The 13,372-nt window shown below is 58.7% G+C and overlaps 1 protein-coding gene and 1 pseudogene across 1 annotated transcript in view; one reads left to right on the top strand and one right to left on the bottom strand.

Moving 5' to 3' along the window:
• Window positions 1-834: 834 nt before the first annotated feature.
• On the bottom strand, window positions 835-10,838 carry LOC105543888 (annotated as a pseudogene).
• A 2,366-nt stretch (window positions 10,839-13,204) lies between these two features.
• Window positions 13,205-13,372, top strand: part of RTN4R (reticulon 4 receptor) — a 68,875-nt gene continuing 68,707 nt past the window's right edge. Inside the window, exon 1 of the mRNA XM_011986072.1 lies at window positions 13,205-13,312. Coding sequence (XP_011841462.1) covers window positions 13,205-13,312 — 108 coding nt within the window. The remainder of the gene's footprint in view (window positions 13,313-13,372) is intronic.

Genomic DNA, 13,372 nt, shown 5'->3' with positions numbered 1-13,372 from the left:
CCCCCATCCAAGCCCCAGGGCATGAGGACCACATCCAGCCTGCTTTGTGGGGCTGGGGCTAGAGAGCATGGGAGAAGGCCCGGGGTGCAGGTGTGCGCCTGCCGCAGCCTGGTCAGTGTCCTGTGGGAACCACTAGGAGGCACCTGATGCAGGTCACTGGGGTAGAGGACTCTGGGTGGCAGGAGCCCCAGGGGAAGGCATGCCAGGCCCACGTAGAGAACTTGGCCTCTGCATCTGCATGAGTCCCCTCCATGCTGGCCTGGGCCCATGGGCCCTGCTGGGTCCTTGTGGAGTCAGGGTTGGGGGTGTCCAGGTCTGCGCAGGGCCTGGCCTCCAGGAACAGATGATGCTGGAAGCCAGAGTCTGGGGTGAGACTTCTCTGACCCTGTCTGAGCCACTCCCTCTTTGCTGTCCAGAGCTGACCCTGTGTGAGGGCAAGGGCTGTCAGCTGCAGAACAGTGGTTTATTGACCAGGCAGGGCCTCCCCAGCCCGGCCTCTGCTCCCCGAGGGGCTCGGGCTGTGTGGGCTGGCCCTGGCAGAAGGCGGACAATCCTCTAGGCCCAAGGACATGGGGGTCACAGAGGTGGGGGCCTTGGGCCCACACATCCGGGGAGAGTTCCCAACTGTTCCCTGCAGCTATCCCAGGCAGGTAGCAGGTTCGGCCTACACATGAGTGCCCAGACCCTGGGCAGGACTGGGAAGCACTTGACCCCACCTCCAGCAGCTCTGCAAATGCTGAGAAAAAAAGGTGACTCTGTGTGAGGATGGGGTTGGCTGCAGCTGTGGTGATGGCCCAGGGTGGGGCCTGGAGGCCGAGGGTGGGCTGGTGGGTGCTAGGTGCGGCAATGGAAGAGGCTGCCAGTTCAGAGCCACCACAAAAGCTTCAGCCACAGCAGCTGCCGAGCGCCCTTCATGAGGCTGCTGTTCTCCAGGGCGCGGCGGGACAAGTAGGGCAGCACCTCCATCACGGGGCTATAGGACACGTACTTGTAGCCGGCCTGGCCTGCATGGGGGCAGATACGCCATGAGGTACAGGCCCAGAACCGTACCCCATCACACCAGGGAGGGCCCCACTCACCCAGCGGGAAGCTGATCTGGTCACACATGCCTAGCAGCTGTCCAAAGTACACCTGGTGGTCAGCGGGATGCAGGCACAGCTCCTCCATCCTATGCAAGTGGAGCCAGGAGCTGAGGGCCAGCTCCAGGACGCTGTCCCCGGTGCAGGGGTACAGGGCTCCTGTCCCAGCTCTGAGCCCGTCCTACTACCCCAGGTTCCCCATCTACACTCTCCAGACTTCATCCCCTGCAAGGTGGGGCTGGGGTATGGGCTCTGCCCGGCCCTGCCCCAGTGAGGTCTCTTCTCAGCAGGACTCTGCTGGGCTGCCCTACTCTTCTCCCTGGGGAGGCCTCAGCCCTTAGCCAACAAGATCCTCCTCCTGCTTTCCCCACACTCCCCTCTGCCACCTCTCCTCTACCTCCCTTCCTGGAGGTGCAGCCCTTCCTGGGGCCCTGACCCACCCAGCATCCTGCCCCACAGGGCAGGGAAGCTCCTCAGCTCTCCTGCCATCCCTTCCTCAAGCCCCTCCAGGGTTCTGCGGTATGACTGGTCTCTGGCCTTGCCCTGGCCCTCTGTGGGCTGCTCCTCTGCCCCATCCCCACAGCTGCTCTGTCCCACACAGCTGCCACCAGCCCCCGAGTCTTCGGAAGGCGGCTGCCCTGAACCGAGATGTGCTGCACATGTCACATACACACGGGATTTAGGAGACTTTGTAGAAACATAACACTCAATGCCGCATTGCTTTTCTAAAAGCAGCTGGAATACGATTTGAAGTAATATTTTGTATATTTTGGGTTAATTAAAATGTATTCTTGAAATTCATTTTATCTTTTTTAATGTAGCTACTAAAAAATTTTACAGATGTGGCTTGCATTATATATCTGTTAGCACTGCTCAGATATTGGGGTGGGGCCCTCAACTCTGTCCTGTCTTCACACCACCCCTGACAGGGTCTTACAAAGATTCTCAGGGTTTGAAATATCCATGCAGTGACAGTTCTCACGTTTCATCTCCAGCTTCCTATATCCAGGTATCCTGACTTAGCCGGTCTGCACAGCACTGGGGACCCCACCCTGGGCTGAGTTTCGCCCACTCCTCACACATCACCTGGGTGACTGGCGGGGCCTGTGCTGTGCTTCCCACTCCCTCCCCAAGGGCCTCACCTCCCCTGTTCTCTCCCCGCCCCAGCCCTGGCTCCCAGAGTACCCATCAGCCAGAGGCCCTTTCCCTCCATCCCTGGGCTGGGCTCCAGTGTCGGGACCACCCAGTCTAAAGCAGGCACCCGTCTCTGCCACATCGCCCTGGTCTCCATCGTGTGTCTCCCTCAACCCCAGGACAAGAACCCAAGAGCCGGGCTGCCACTGCTGGCTGCCCCCTCCCCTGTGGTGTGCACGGCCTCTGCCATGTGACTGCAGCTCCCCCCAGCGCCGGGCAGCAGCTCACTCTGCCTGGCATCTGGGCTTGGCCTCATGAGGCATTTTGGCCAACAGGGAGGTACCAAAGGTGACACAAGCAGAGGCTTGCCCTCTCCAGGCCTTCTGGAAGCCCGAGCCCACCACATGCCCAAGCCTGGGCTGGCCTGTGAGACACTGGACCTGGGTACAGCCTCCTTTACTGCCCCAGCCATGAATGAACTCATTAGGCCCCACCAGCCCCAGATCATAGATGCAGGAGGGACACAGGCACGGCCAGCGGCAGAAGCATCAGCTGAGCCAGCCCGCCCAGGCCTGCAGAACATGCCACTGTTTCAGCCTCTAAGTTTGGGGCTGGTTGGCTCCTCGGCCAAAGCCAATGCGGGTTGTTTGAGGGTGGGTGGTGTGGCAGTCTCGGCCCGGCATAGGACAGAGCAGCTGCCATAGTCTAGAAGCACTTACTCAGGGGAGGGGACCCCAGCTCCCCAGAGCTCCCCAGCCACCCACTGCAGGGGCACAGAGCTGAAGCCTGCAGGGGTCCAGCCTCAGGCAGGGTTGTGAGCATGGTATTGGGGGAACCTGGCACACGGCCCTTGGGGCCATGAGGAGAGAGCCCAGCTGCCACTCAGGGGAGGGGGAAGCTGTGTCCAGTGGGGAAGCCACTGCCACAGTAAGACAGTGGGGACAGACAGGTGCCGGCGGGAAGCTGGAGAGAGGAAGCCCTGCTGAGGGCAGGCTGTCCTTTTGGAGTTGGATGGTGATGTGTCTAGTCAGGCTGTGAGCCCACCAGCATTGAGAGTCCACCCAGAGGCCGGGAGTCCTGATTACAAGCTGAGAGGACCCACCAGCTCCCGAGTGCTGGCTCCTGCTGGCCGCCAGGCCTGTGCGTGTGGAGACAGTGAGTCTGTCCCATCTATGACAATTAGCAGAGGGTCAGGACACAAAAGCGGGTGTGCTGCGATTTCAGGCCATGAAAAAGCAGCAGCATCGTGAACAAAGGCCGAATGTGGACATAACTGAATGATTTCAGAGCCGTGAGTCAGCTCCCCGAGCAGCACCAGGATGTGTCCTGTTGGCTGCAGCCCTGGCCCCAAGCCTGGCCCTGTGGCTTCACAGCTCCTTGGGGAGCCCCCTTATGCCACAAGCCCTGGATCTGGAACACCCTGCCCTGCTGTGGAGTGGAACCTCTGCTCAGCTCCTAGGAAGGTGAGAGCCAGCGAGGCCACTGCCCAGGCCCCCGAGGGTTCTAGGGGTCCCATCCCTGGGAAGGCGGAATCTGGGAGGGGAGGGGGACCTAGGACCCCATTGTGTGCATAGCTTGGGCTAAGGCATGAGATAAAACCGGGGTGACAGTACTGGAATATCCAAGAACTGACTTCACCTAACTGCTGCATTTGACTTGTTAGAATTCTACCAAAGTTGTGCTCCATGGGACACATGTTTAAAGGGAAAACAGACCGTTACATTCCAGATGTAGTTAAAATGTTAAGGGAACTGCTTATAAATGAGGCGGCGCTGTGGAGGCCTCCTGAGGGACTGGGCTCCAGCACTGCATTTGTAGCTTTCAGGAGCCTTCCGAATCCCCTAATGAAACTTAGGTTTTTAATTGTGAAGTTTAATAAGTCAGATGTTAATTTTTAAAAGGCTGGTTATAGTGGCTCATGCCTGTAATTGCAGCACTTTGAGAGGCCAAGAAGGGAGAATCACTTGAGGCCAAGAGTTTGAGACAAGTCTGGTCAACATGGTGAAACCCTGTCTCTGCTAAAAATACAAAAAATTAGCCAGGCATGGTGGTGCACACCTGTAATCCCAGCCACTTGGGAGGCTGAGGCATGAGGAATTGCTTGAACTTGGGAGGTAGAGGTTGCAGTGAGCCGAGACCATGCCACTGCACTCCAGCCGAGGTGACAGAGAGAGATTCTATCTTTAAAAAAAAAAAAAAAAAAAAAAGTTAATTTTAAAAACCAACGTAACTGCAAAGAGCCTTTGTGCTTACAGTCTGATGTCCAGAATGCCGGCAGGCCTGGGCCTGCAGGGCACTGAAGCTGCCCTCCAGCTCATTTCACCAACCTTTCCCCACAACCGCCCGCCTGCACCCAGCAGGTTGCTCTGCCCACCCTGAGCTCTGCGCTGCTGCCACCTCTCCCCAACCAGAGGAGCCAACGGCTCGGGTGGGGTGTCGGTGCAGGGTGGGGCGCACCTACCTGCGCAGCGTGAAGCGCACTCTGTCCTCATTGTGGGAGGCCACCATCACCTTGGCCTTGGCGTTGTGCTTCAGCTCCTCCAGCACGTAGTCCAGGCACCTGTGGAGAGTGCCACGTGAGCCCAGTTCCAGCCTGTGGTCGCCTGCGCCTCTCATTACCAGCTGCACAGAGAGGAGGCCGAGGGCAGGCCCAGGGTCATCCAGTGAGCTGGCTCTTTCCAAGGGTGTCCACAGGATCCCACAGGATCAGGAGGAACAGGAGCAGCATCTGCCCCTCCCAGCACCTCATGAAAGAGAAAGACCAGCAACCAAGAAGAAGTGAGCGATGTCTGGGACCAGACAATTCACGCAGAACCAGCTGGGGTGCAGCGTCCCTGCATCGAACGTGCCGTGACGCTGGGGACCAGCCCAAACATGGCCATGAGCCTCATGACAGACACAGCTTTGCTTCTGGGGAGGGATCCTACAGTGCCCCCCTCGCCCTGCAAGGAAATAAAAGGGAAGCAGGTCCCTGTAGGGCACAGTGGGGGTGGGCATCCCAGTGCACCAGGAAGCCCGAGCAGTACCACCCTCCTGCAGCGAGGACACAGCAGGCTTGACCACGCACACATTCTCTCTGACCAGCAATTCCATTTCCAGGAACCTAGGACAGCTGCGTCCTCAGACACAAAACCCCTGATGGCCCGTGTGTACCATAGAGGGTGACGGTGTGTCCAGCAAGTCCCTGTTACAATAACCAGACTGAAACCAGTAAGATCAAAGATGCTGGACACACAGTCCCGGGCACCCCATGCCGGCTGGTAACAGCGCCACTCTGCAAGCCCACACAAGGGGACCCAGATGGAACGCAAAATGAAAAGCACATTGGGCAGAGAACACACTACAACGCAAACAACAATGGCGGAGATATGTGCGCTGCGGCACGATGGGCACGGCGGCTGCAGGAGGGGAGCTGCAGGCAACCAGGAGACACCTGGGGTCTCTGAATTTGCAGCACACACGCCTCTAAGAGGAAAAGCTCATGGTTGGCCAGCCTGTGCTATGTGAAAAGATCACCAGGAAACTAGAGCAGTAAAAGCAGGTGCAGAACAGCTGATGGGCGATCCCACTGTGTGAACTGAAAAGCAAACAGGCTGAGCCTGCGGGGCGGGGAGGGCCGGGTGCTCGTGCACATCTCTGGATCTAAGTGTCTACAGGAGCCGGCTCAGGGAACTGTGGCCTATTTTGCTTTGTTCAATGGGCTTTTCTATATTTGTAAAAGAATAACCTTAATGTTTTTGAAAAAGCAACACATGACACAAAAGCAGAGGAAATACCAGTTCTGACCTGGGGACACACAAGGCTGCCACTCCTGCTGGGGTCTTCTGGCCCCAGCAGGGTGGGACAGGGTCAGTCTCCAAGCCTCTCCCTCAGGCCCGGTTTCTTGGCGCCCTGCCCTGGGAAGATGGAGGCGCGGGAGAGCTGCGCACCTGTGGTACATGGCGTTGGTGGCCTCTTACGTGGGGTTGATGGGGTCCTCATAGCCGATCTCTGCTGCAGGGGCTCGCTCCTGGGCCAGGTATGCGCCCCGCACCAGCTTGGCCCCAAAACACCAGCACTCACGGCGAGCCAGCTCCACGCCCAGGGTCACATTGTCATAGGCATCCTGTGGGGCCAGGGCCAAAAGTTGCAGGGAGCCTGGGCAAGCCCAAGTGACAGCAGGATGGGGCCTTCCTGGGCCCAGGTGCAGTCACCAGGGCTGGGCAGCAGCTGCCTGGGGAGGTACAGCTCAGGGCACCTGGAGCAGGTGTGGGTGAGGATCTGTCCCCAAGGAGCAATGGCAATGGGGATGTCTGCAGCTTCCTGTGTGGCCCGTGGACAGCCCTGTGGGAGCAGCCCAGGCACCAGCAGCCATCATGTGCCCTAGACTCCCAGGCTGACTGGGGGACAGGATACGTACTGCAGGCTCCTGCCTGGACCCCTCCGCATGCCACCCTGTGTCCTCCGGGCACCCGGCTCACCCCTGAGAGCTCTGAACCTGTTAACATCCCTGAGCAGTTTGGGGCCCACAGGCTAGGGTGGGCTCCCTGAATACATGTGACATCCTGGGTGAGTCTTTCCGGGGAGGGCCCAAAGCTTTCATCCGGTTCTTAGGGGCGTTGAACTGAAAACACGCTGGAGGAAATGGTCATGTGGCGCCTTCCACGTTTGGGGCGTCGGGCACATCTAGTGGACCCTCATAGAGATCGCTGTCTTCCTCCTGCTCCTTAGACACTCGGCGGGTTCCGAGAACCACAGGAGAGGCTGCGGGCAGCGGGCTCTTCTTCCTACTCTGAGCCAGTCACCCCGGCCTCGGCCTCCTCTGCAGGCCTGGCTGTGGCCACCACCTAAGGGGCTCTTTTCTGTACCCCGGGGCCCGCCCTGGGTGAGCTGTGCTGCAGAAGACCCCAGCAATCCCTTGGGGGCATGGCCCACTCCCTCCTCCATCCCGTGAGCTCTCTGGCGGGTGCTGAGTGTAGAGCCAGGCAAATGCCAGGGAGCTCAGAAGAGAGGAGCCCCTCCTGTGAGGTCTCCAAGCCCCAAGGCAGGCAGGGAGGGGCTGAGCGGGGAGCTTGCCTTGAGGTAGCACTGGTACGTGTTGAAGATGAGCGGCTTCTCCACATTGAACTTGCGCTGCATCTCCAGCGTCAGGCGGCTGATGGCCGGCTGGAAGTAGGTCTGCTTGGCGTCCACCATCAGCCGCACGCCCACCTCTGCGGCTTTCTGAGAGGTGCAGAGGGTGGGGCAGTGGGAGCAACTGTTGCTCAGGTGAGGCAGGTGCCCTCTTCTGCACAAGTCCCAGGTCCCCAAGGCCCCAGGTCCCAGGTCCTCTGTCCCAGCAGGGCAGCTCACCTTGGCCAGGACATCCATCTGCTGTAGCATCCTCGTCATCTGTAGCTCCTCCTCCTCAGTGAACCGGGACAGCAGAGGCTCCAGCTGTCCTGTCTGGGGGTGCAGCACATGGTCAGGCCACAAGCGAGGGCTGGAAAGTGCCACCCTGAGGCCCAGGCTAAACCTTTCTCAGTGTTCCCAGCCCACGGGAACCCTCTGATCTGCCCATGCAGGGCCGGGAGGGCCACCTGGACACAGCAACACAGCGCCCGGGAACCTCCAACGCAGCCAGTGCACTGCCCTACGTGGGCCTGGTGGCACCATGAGGGAGCTCATTGGCCATGTCCGTGGGCCCCAGGCTCAGTCTAGGCCTGCACCCCAAAGTGTGTACTCTAGCAGCCTCCCCAGTTCCCACAGAGGCCTCACTGTTGTGGGAGGGCCCCCTGCAGCTCCCATGTGACACTGAGGAAGTGAACACTGACCACCCAATCGTCAAACAGAAGGGCTCCGCCCGGAGCAGGGAGAGGACCCAGGAGGAGGAACCCCTGGCTACAGGCTGACAGGGCGGTCATGCAGCACATGTTGACACATGGTTGGGGACCAGGGCAACCTCCAGGATGAGGCCTTCAAGGAGCTGGTGCTCAGAGGCCATGGGGACCCATCCTGCAGGGCCTCCCACTCACCCCTTTGCTGCCCCAGCAGCCTCGCCTCACTGAGCACACACAGTACCGCTCTAGCCCTTGCTACACCATGCTAAAGTCTCCAGCAGCTGGTGGCCTTGGTGCAGAGCCGCTCTGCACACACGGCGCCCCGAGGCTCTGGGTCGAGCTCTCTAAGTTTGAGGCTGGGCCCTTAGTGGACTGGGGCTGGATGTGTCACGGAAAGCTGCCTCTGCAGGATGTTTTCTGAAGGTGCTTCTGTTCTTTCTTCGAATCCCAGCTTAGGCTGTGGTTTCAAGCATTCTGCCAGGTCCTGGGCCCCCCTCCCATCTGAGAGTCAGCGGGCAGATGACTCTCATTCCTCTCCCCGCTGTGTACAGGCTGGCCTGGTGACATGCTTCTAACAAAGAGAACTCGGCAGAAAAGACACCGTGTGACATTTGAGGTGAGGCAGGAAAAGGTCACCCAGCTTCTGCCTGGCTCTCACGTCTCAGGGGACACTGGCCCTTAGAGCCCAGCTGCCGTGTTGGGAAAAAGCCCAAGCCACAGCCAGCACCAACTTCCAGACATGGGAGTGGGCGCCTCCACCAGGTCCCAGCCCACCGCTCTGTGAGTACAGCTACCCAGGAGACCCCAAGGGAGGACTGCCCGGCTGAGCCCTGTCAACCCCAGAACCACGAGGGAGAAGCAGAGTGACTGCTGCGTTTCAGGCCTCTGAAGTTTGGGGTGACTTGATGCACAAGACAGATGATTTGGGGAAGGCCCAGACCCCCTCTCCTTGTGGTGTCTTAAGGCTCTGCGTGGGTCTCTGTCCCACCAAGCACTCTGTGGGCACTAGTGGGTTTGTCTCCTTCCCCCTGGACCATAGGGGGTCTGTGGGGCCATAGTGTGCAGTGATCTTGGTCATGTTAAGTTCCCAGGGTGGGCAACCAGAGACACGCGTGGCAGGCTGAACTCCCTTCTCAGCCCAGCGCCCTGCTGAGCAGGGCCTCACCGAGGAGCGGAGGTGTTACCTGAGCGTTGGGGAGCACCAGGTGCTTGGAGAGCTTGGTCCTGCTGTCGATGAGGCTGCCCCAGTCCAGCAGGTCCACGGTGCTGAGGGAGGAGGCGCATCAGCAGAGGGGGCGACCCCACCTGTGGGTGCTGGGGTCGGGTGGGGGATCCAGGCCCAAACCTGTCCGTCCACCAACCACCACAAAACCCACCTCGGTGTGCAGTTTTAAAAGACAGAGAAGGCTGAGGCAGGAGAATGGCATGAACCCAGGAGGCAGAGCTTGCAGTGAGCAGAGATCGCGCCACTGCACTCCAGCCTGGGCGACAGAGCGAGACTCCGTCTCGGGAAAAAAAAAAGACAGAGAAAATGTAAATACTGTTCTCTGTTTAAAATTTAAAACCAGTGGCGTGCAGTGGCTCAAACTTGTAATCCCAGCACTTTGGGAGGCTACGGTGGGCAGGTCACTTGAGCCCAGGAGTTTGAAACCAGCCTGGGCAACATGGTGAGACCTGGTCTCTATAAACATAAATTAATTAAAATAATTTAAAACCAAAACACAAACAGTCCTGTATCTAGGCGGCTCTGAAAACACTGAGTACCCTAGGGCTGTTTTGGGCTTGTGGAGGGGCCAAGCATATGCAGCCAGGCAGGAGGTGGACACAGCTCCGGGGGCCAGTGAGGACACAGTGGGCAAGGCTGTGAGGGGACGGCTGACTACTGCACCACCCCAGTCACCTCCCCACTTCAACTGGGGGCTCCTGGTGACCTCGGTCCCAGCCCCTGACCCCAAGGATGGGGCGTGGGGCTCTGATCCTTCACCTGCCAGCGTGGGCTCCAGGGGGGCTGAGAGTGCCACCTTTGCTCTGGACCCAGATAATTCTATAAAGAGCCCTCTATGGGGGCCTCAGGGACCTGAGGCCATCAAGTCCTGCTGTGTGAAAAGCAGGTCCTTCAGCACTGTCATCCCAAGGCCCACCCTCTCAGGCAGGGCAGCCAGGACTGGGAGACGCCGCTGGGGCTTGGCTGGAACCATAGCTGATGCTTGTGTCCTCTCAGCCTGGGGGCTGTTCTCACCCAGACACTCCCAGGGTCTCCGCCGTGAACCAGTCCTCAATCTCTGCCTTGGATGTGATGCCCATCTTTGCAACACTTTCCTTGAGAAGTGAGAAGGCCTGGATCAGCCCCATTCATTCACATTTTATCCTTCCCCCACCCATTGGCCTCTGGTGCTGTTTCTGGCTTTATTACATCATTAGCGAGAATGAGATCCATTTCTGGTTTGTTTCTACTGCATAGACAGGTCTATTCCCACCCTGCTGCTGATGCTCGCCCATGCCCTGCAGGGCTGGTCCCCAGCCCTCCCACCAGCATCTCCCCACTCTGTTCAGCATTCCTCTGACCTCCTCCTCCCCACAAGGCCAACCCCAGCAGCTGCAGAGTGAGCCACATGCCCTGGATGAGTTCCCCAAACCACCTCAGACCACTGCCCACCATGCCCTCTGTGCGCCCCCACAGTGCCCACCCCCTCACAAGTCCCGGGAGTGGGAAAGGGGAGGGCTGCCCCACCTGCAGCGCCGCCACCTCCAGCCTGGTGTCCACGCCTGGCCAGCCCACAGCAGGCTGCTGACCCCACCCCACCCCACCCATGAAGTCCCCGCACATGGCGCTCTGGAGGTCCTGTAGAGATGGAAGGGGGCTCCGTGGCGGGGTTTGTGTTTGCCATGCAGGTGCTGGACGGCAGTGGGCACAGGGGCTGCCTGTCCCCTGCCGAGCAGCCCCCACAGGCTCCCTGCCTCGGTTTCCTCCCCTGTGCCACCAGCACCATAGGCTGCTCACCCGTGGGTCACAGGACCCAGAAACACCAAGCATGGCTTAGGCAGAGACACCCCAGCAAGGCCCCCTTGCTCAGGCCTCTGCCCCAGAGCCAGGGTCTCTCAGGCACCTCTGATGTTCCTGCCCCCACACAGCCAGCCCGCAGTCCCACCCGGTCCTCCAGGCCGACCCTCCTGCAGCATTCTTCCCCCTGACACTTATTTCCAAGCAGCAACCAGAAATGTTCCTTTAAAGTGAAAGCAGATCTTACCAGAATCTTGTTTAATGTCACCCCAATGCAGGGCCTTCCCCTTCCATCTGCCCCGGGAGAACAGGCAATGGGTGAGAAGACGCCCCTCACCCTGATGGCCCAGCATTCAGCTGGCCACTCTGACCCCCAGCCCCAGTCGGGAGGCGGCTTCCAAGCACTGCTCGGAAGGGCCAGGTGCAGTGGTATGCACCTGTAATCCCAGCACTTTGGGACACCCAAGTAGAAGGTTCACTTGAGCCCAGGAGTTTGAGACTAGCCTGGGCAACATGGCTGGTCTCAAAATATGAAAAAATATGAAAATTAGCTGGGTGTGGTAGTGTGCGCCTATAATCCCAGCACTTTGGGAGGCCAAGATGGGGGGATCACTTGAGCCCAGGAGTTCCAGGCCAACCAGGGCAACATAGTGAGACCTCATCTTTTTTCTTTTTCTTTTTCTTTTTCTTTCTTTTTTTTTGAGATGGAGTCTCGCTCTGTCACCCAGGCTGGAGTGCAGTGGCATGATCCTGGCTCACTGCAACCTCCACCTCCCAAGTTCAAGCAATTGTCCTGTCTCAGCCTCCCAAATAGCTGGGATTAAAGGCACCTGCTGCCATGGCTGGCTAATGTTTGGTATTTTAGTAGAGACAGGGTTTCACCATGTTGCCCGAGCTGGTCTCGAACTCCTGAGCTCAGACAATCCACCAGCCTCAGCCTCCCAGTGTGCTGGAATTACAGGCATGAGCCATCATGCCCAACCGTGAGACCTCCCCTTTACAAAAATTAACAAAACAAAACAAAACAAAAAAACTTGGCCCGGTGTGGTGGTGTGCACCTGTAGACCCAGTTACTCAAGAGGCTGAGGTGGGAGGATGGCTTGCGCTCAGGAGTTCTAGGCTGCAGTGAGCTATGATCACACCACTGCACTCTAGCGTGGGCAACAGAGAAAGACCCAGTCTCATTTGAAACAAACAAACAAACAAAAACATAAACAGGCCTGGGACCTGCTGCCCCTGACGGAGGGCTGCTGGGGCCAGCATGGGGCTGTGCAGGGTCAGGTGTTTCTAACACTGAATGACACTGGGCTTTGGTGACCTCTGGCTTCTCTAGCCCTCGAGCCCTGCTTCCCCCATCTCTGGCCCCCAGAGGCTGTGTCAGGGAGGGATTCCCAGGCAGAAGATGCGGCACCAGTTCCCTGGGCACAGTGGCTCACATCTGTAATCCCAGCACTTTGGGAGGCCAAGGTAGGCAGATCACAAGGTCAGGAGATTGAGACGATACTGGCTAACATGATGAAACTGCGTCTCTACTAAAAATACAAAAATTAGCTGGGTGTGGTGGTACATGCCTGTAATTCCAGCTACTCGGGAGGCTGAGGCAGGAGAATCGCTTGAACCAGAGAGGTGGAGGTCACAGTGAGCAGAGATCAAAGCACTGCACTCCAGCCTGGTGACAGAATGAGATTCCATCTCAAAAAAAAAAAAAAAAGAAAGAAAGGAAACAGAAAAAAGAAACCTGACCTGGTGCCTTCCTAGTCCCCTCTCCATCCCAGCCACAAGGTGGGCGTGGCTTCTGCATGGCTAGCCCCTGTCCCACTCGGCTGCCACCTAGGATGCCCATCCTTGCCCATGGCTGGCCACTGCCTCCCCTGGCATTCCTGCCCTGCTGCCTCCTCCTCCTACTGCAGCACCACCAGCACTGGCTGCTCTTTCTGGATGCCCCTTAGATGTAGGCACCCCCCAAGGCCTCCACATCCCGTCCCTCCCCCTGCCAGTTCCTCTACCTGGGATGTCCCTTCTCACCTTCCTGTCCCCTTGGCCTGGGCTCTCCACGGCCACGGCTCGACCTTATGGCATCCTTATGCACACAAGCACAGCAACGGCTTCTCAGAGGCCACTGTCTGTCCATTTCAGCTCCTTCTTCCTCCACCATCCTCCGCACCCCTGCCACCACTCGTCCTAGGCTGACCATGGCGCTCCCCATGAGATTTGGGCCAACAGCATCTGACACTGATTTCGTGGACCTCTGCCCTCACCTCGCACCCGCCGAGGCCTCACCTAAGCTCAAGTATGGCTCGGTGCTTCTCATCTCCCACCGACTCCGGCCTCCCCCCCTCCCCCCGCCTCCTGGTGAGACC

The sequence above is a fragment of the Mandrillus leucophaeus genome, unplaced genomic scaffold (assembly GCF_000951045.1).
Source record: "Mandrillus leucophaeus isolate KB7577 unplaced genomic scaffold, Mleu.le_1.0 Scaffold291, whole genome shotgun sequence".
NCBI lineage: Eukaryota > Metazoa > Chordata > Mammalia > Primates > Cercopithecidae > Mandrillus > Mandrillus leucophaeus.
Note: the sequence above shows the minus strand (reverse complement) of the source record. Positions and strands in the feature narration are given on the sequence as shown.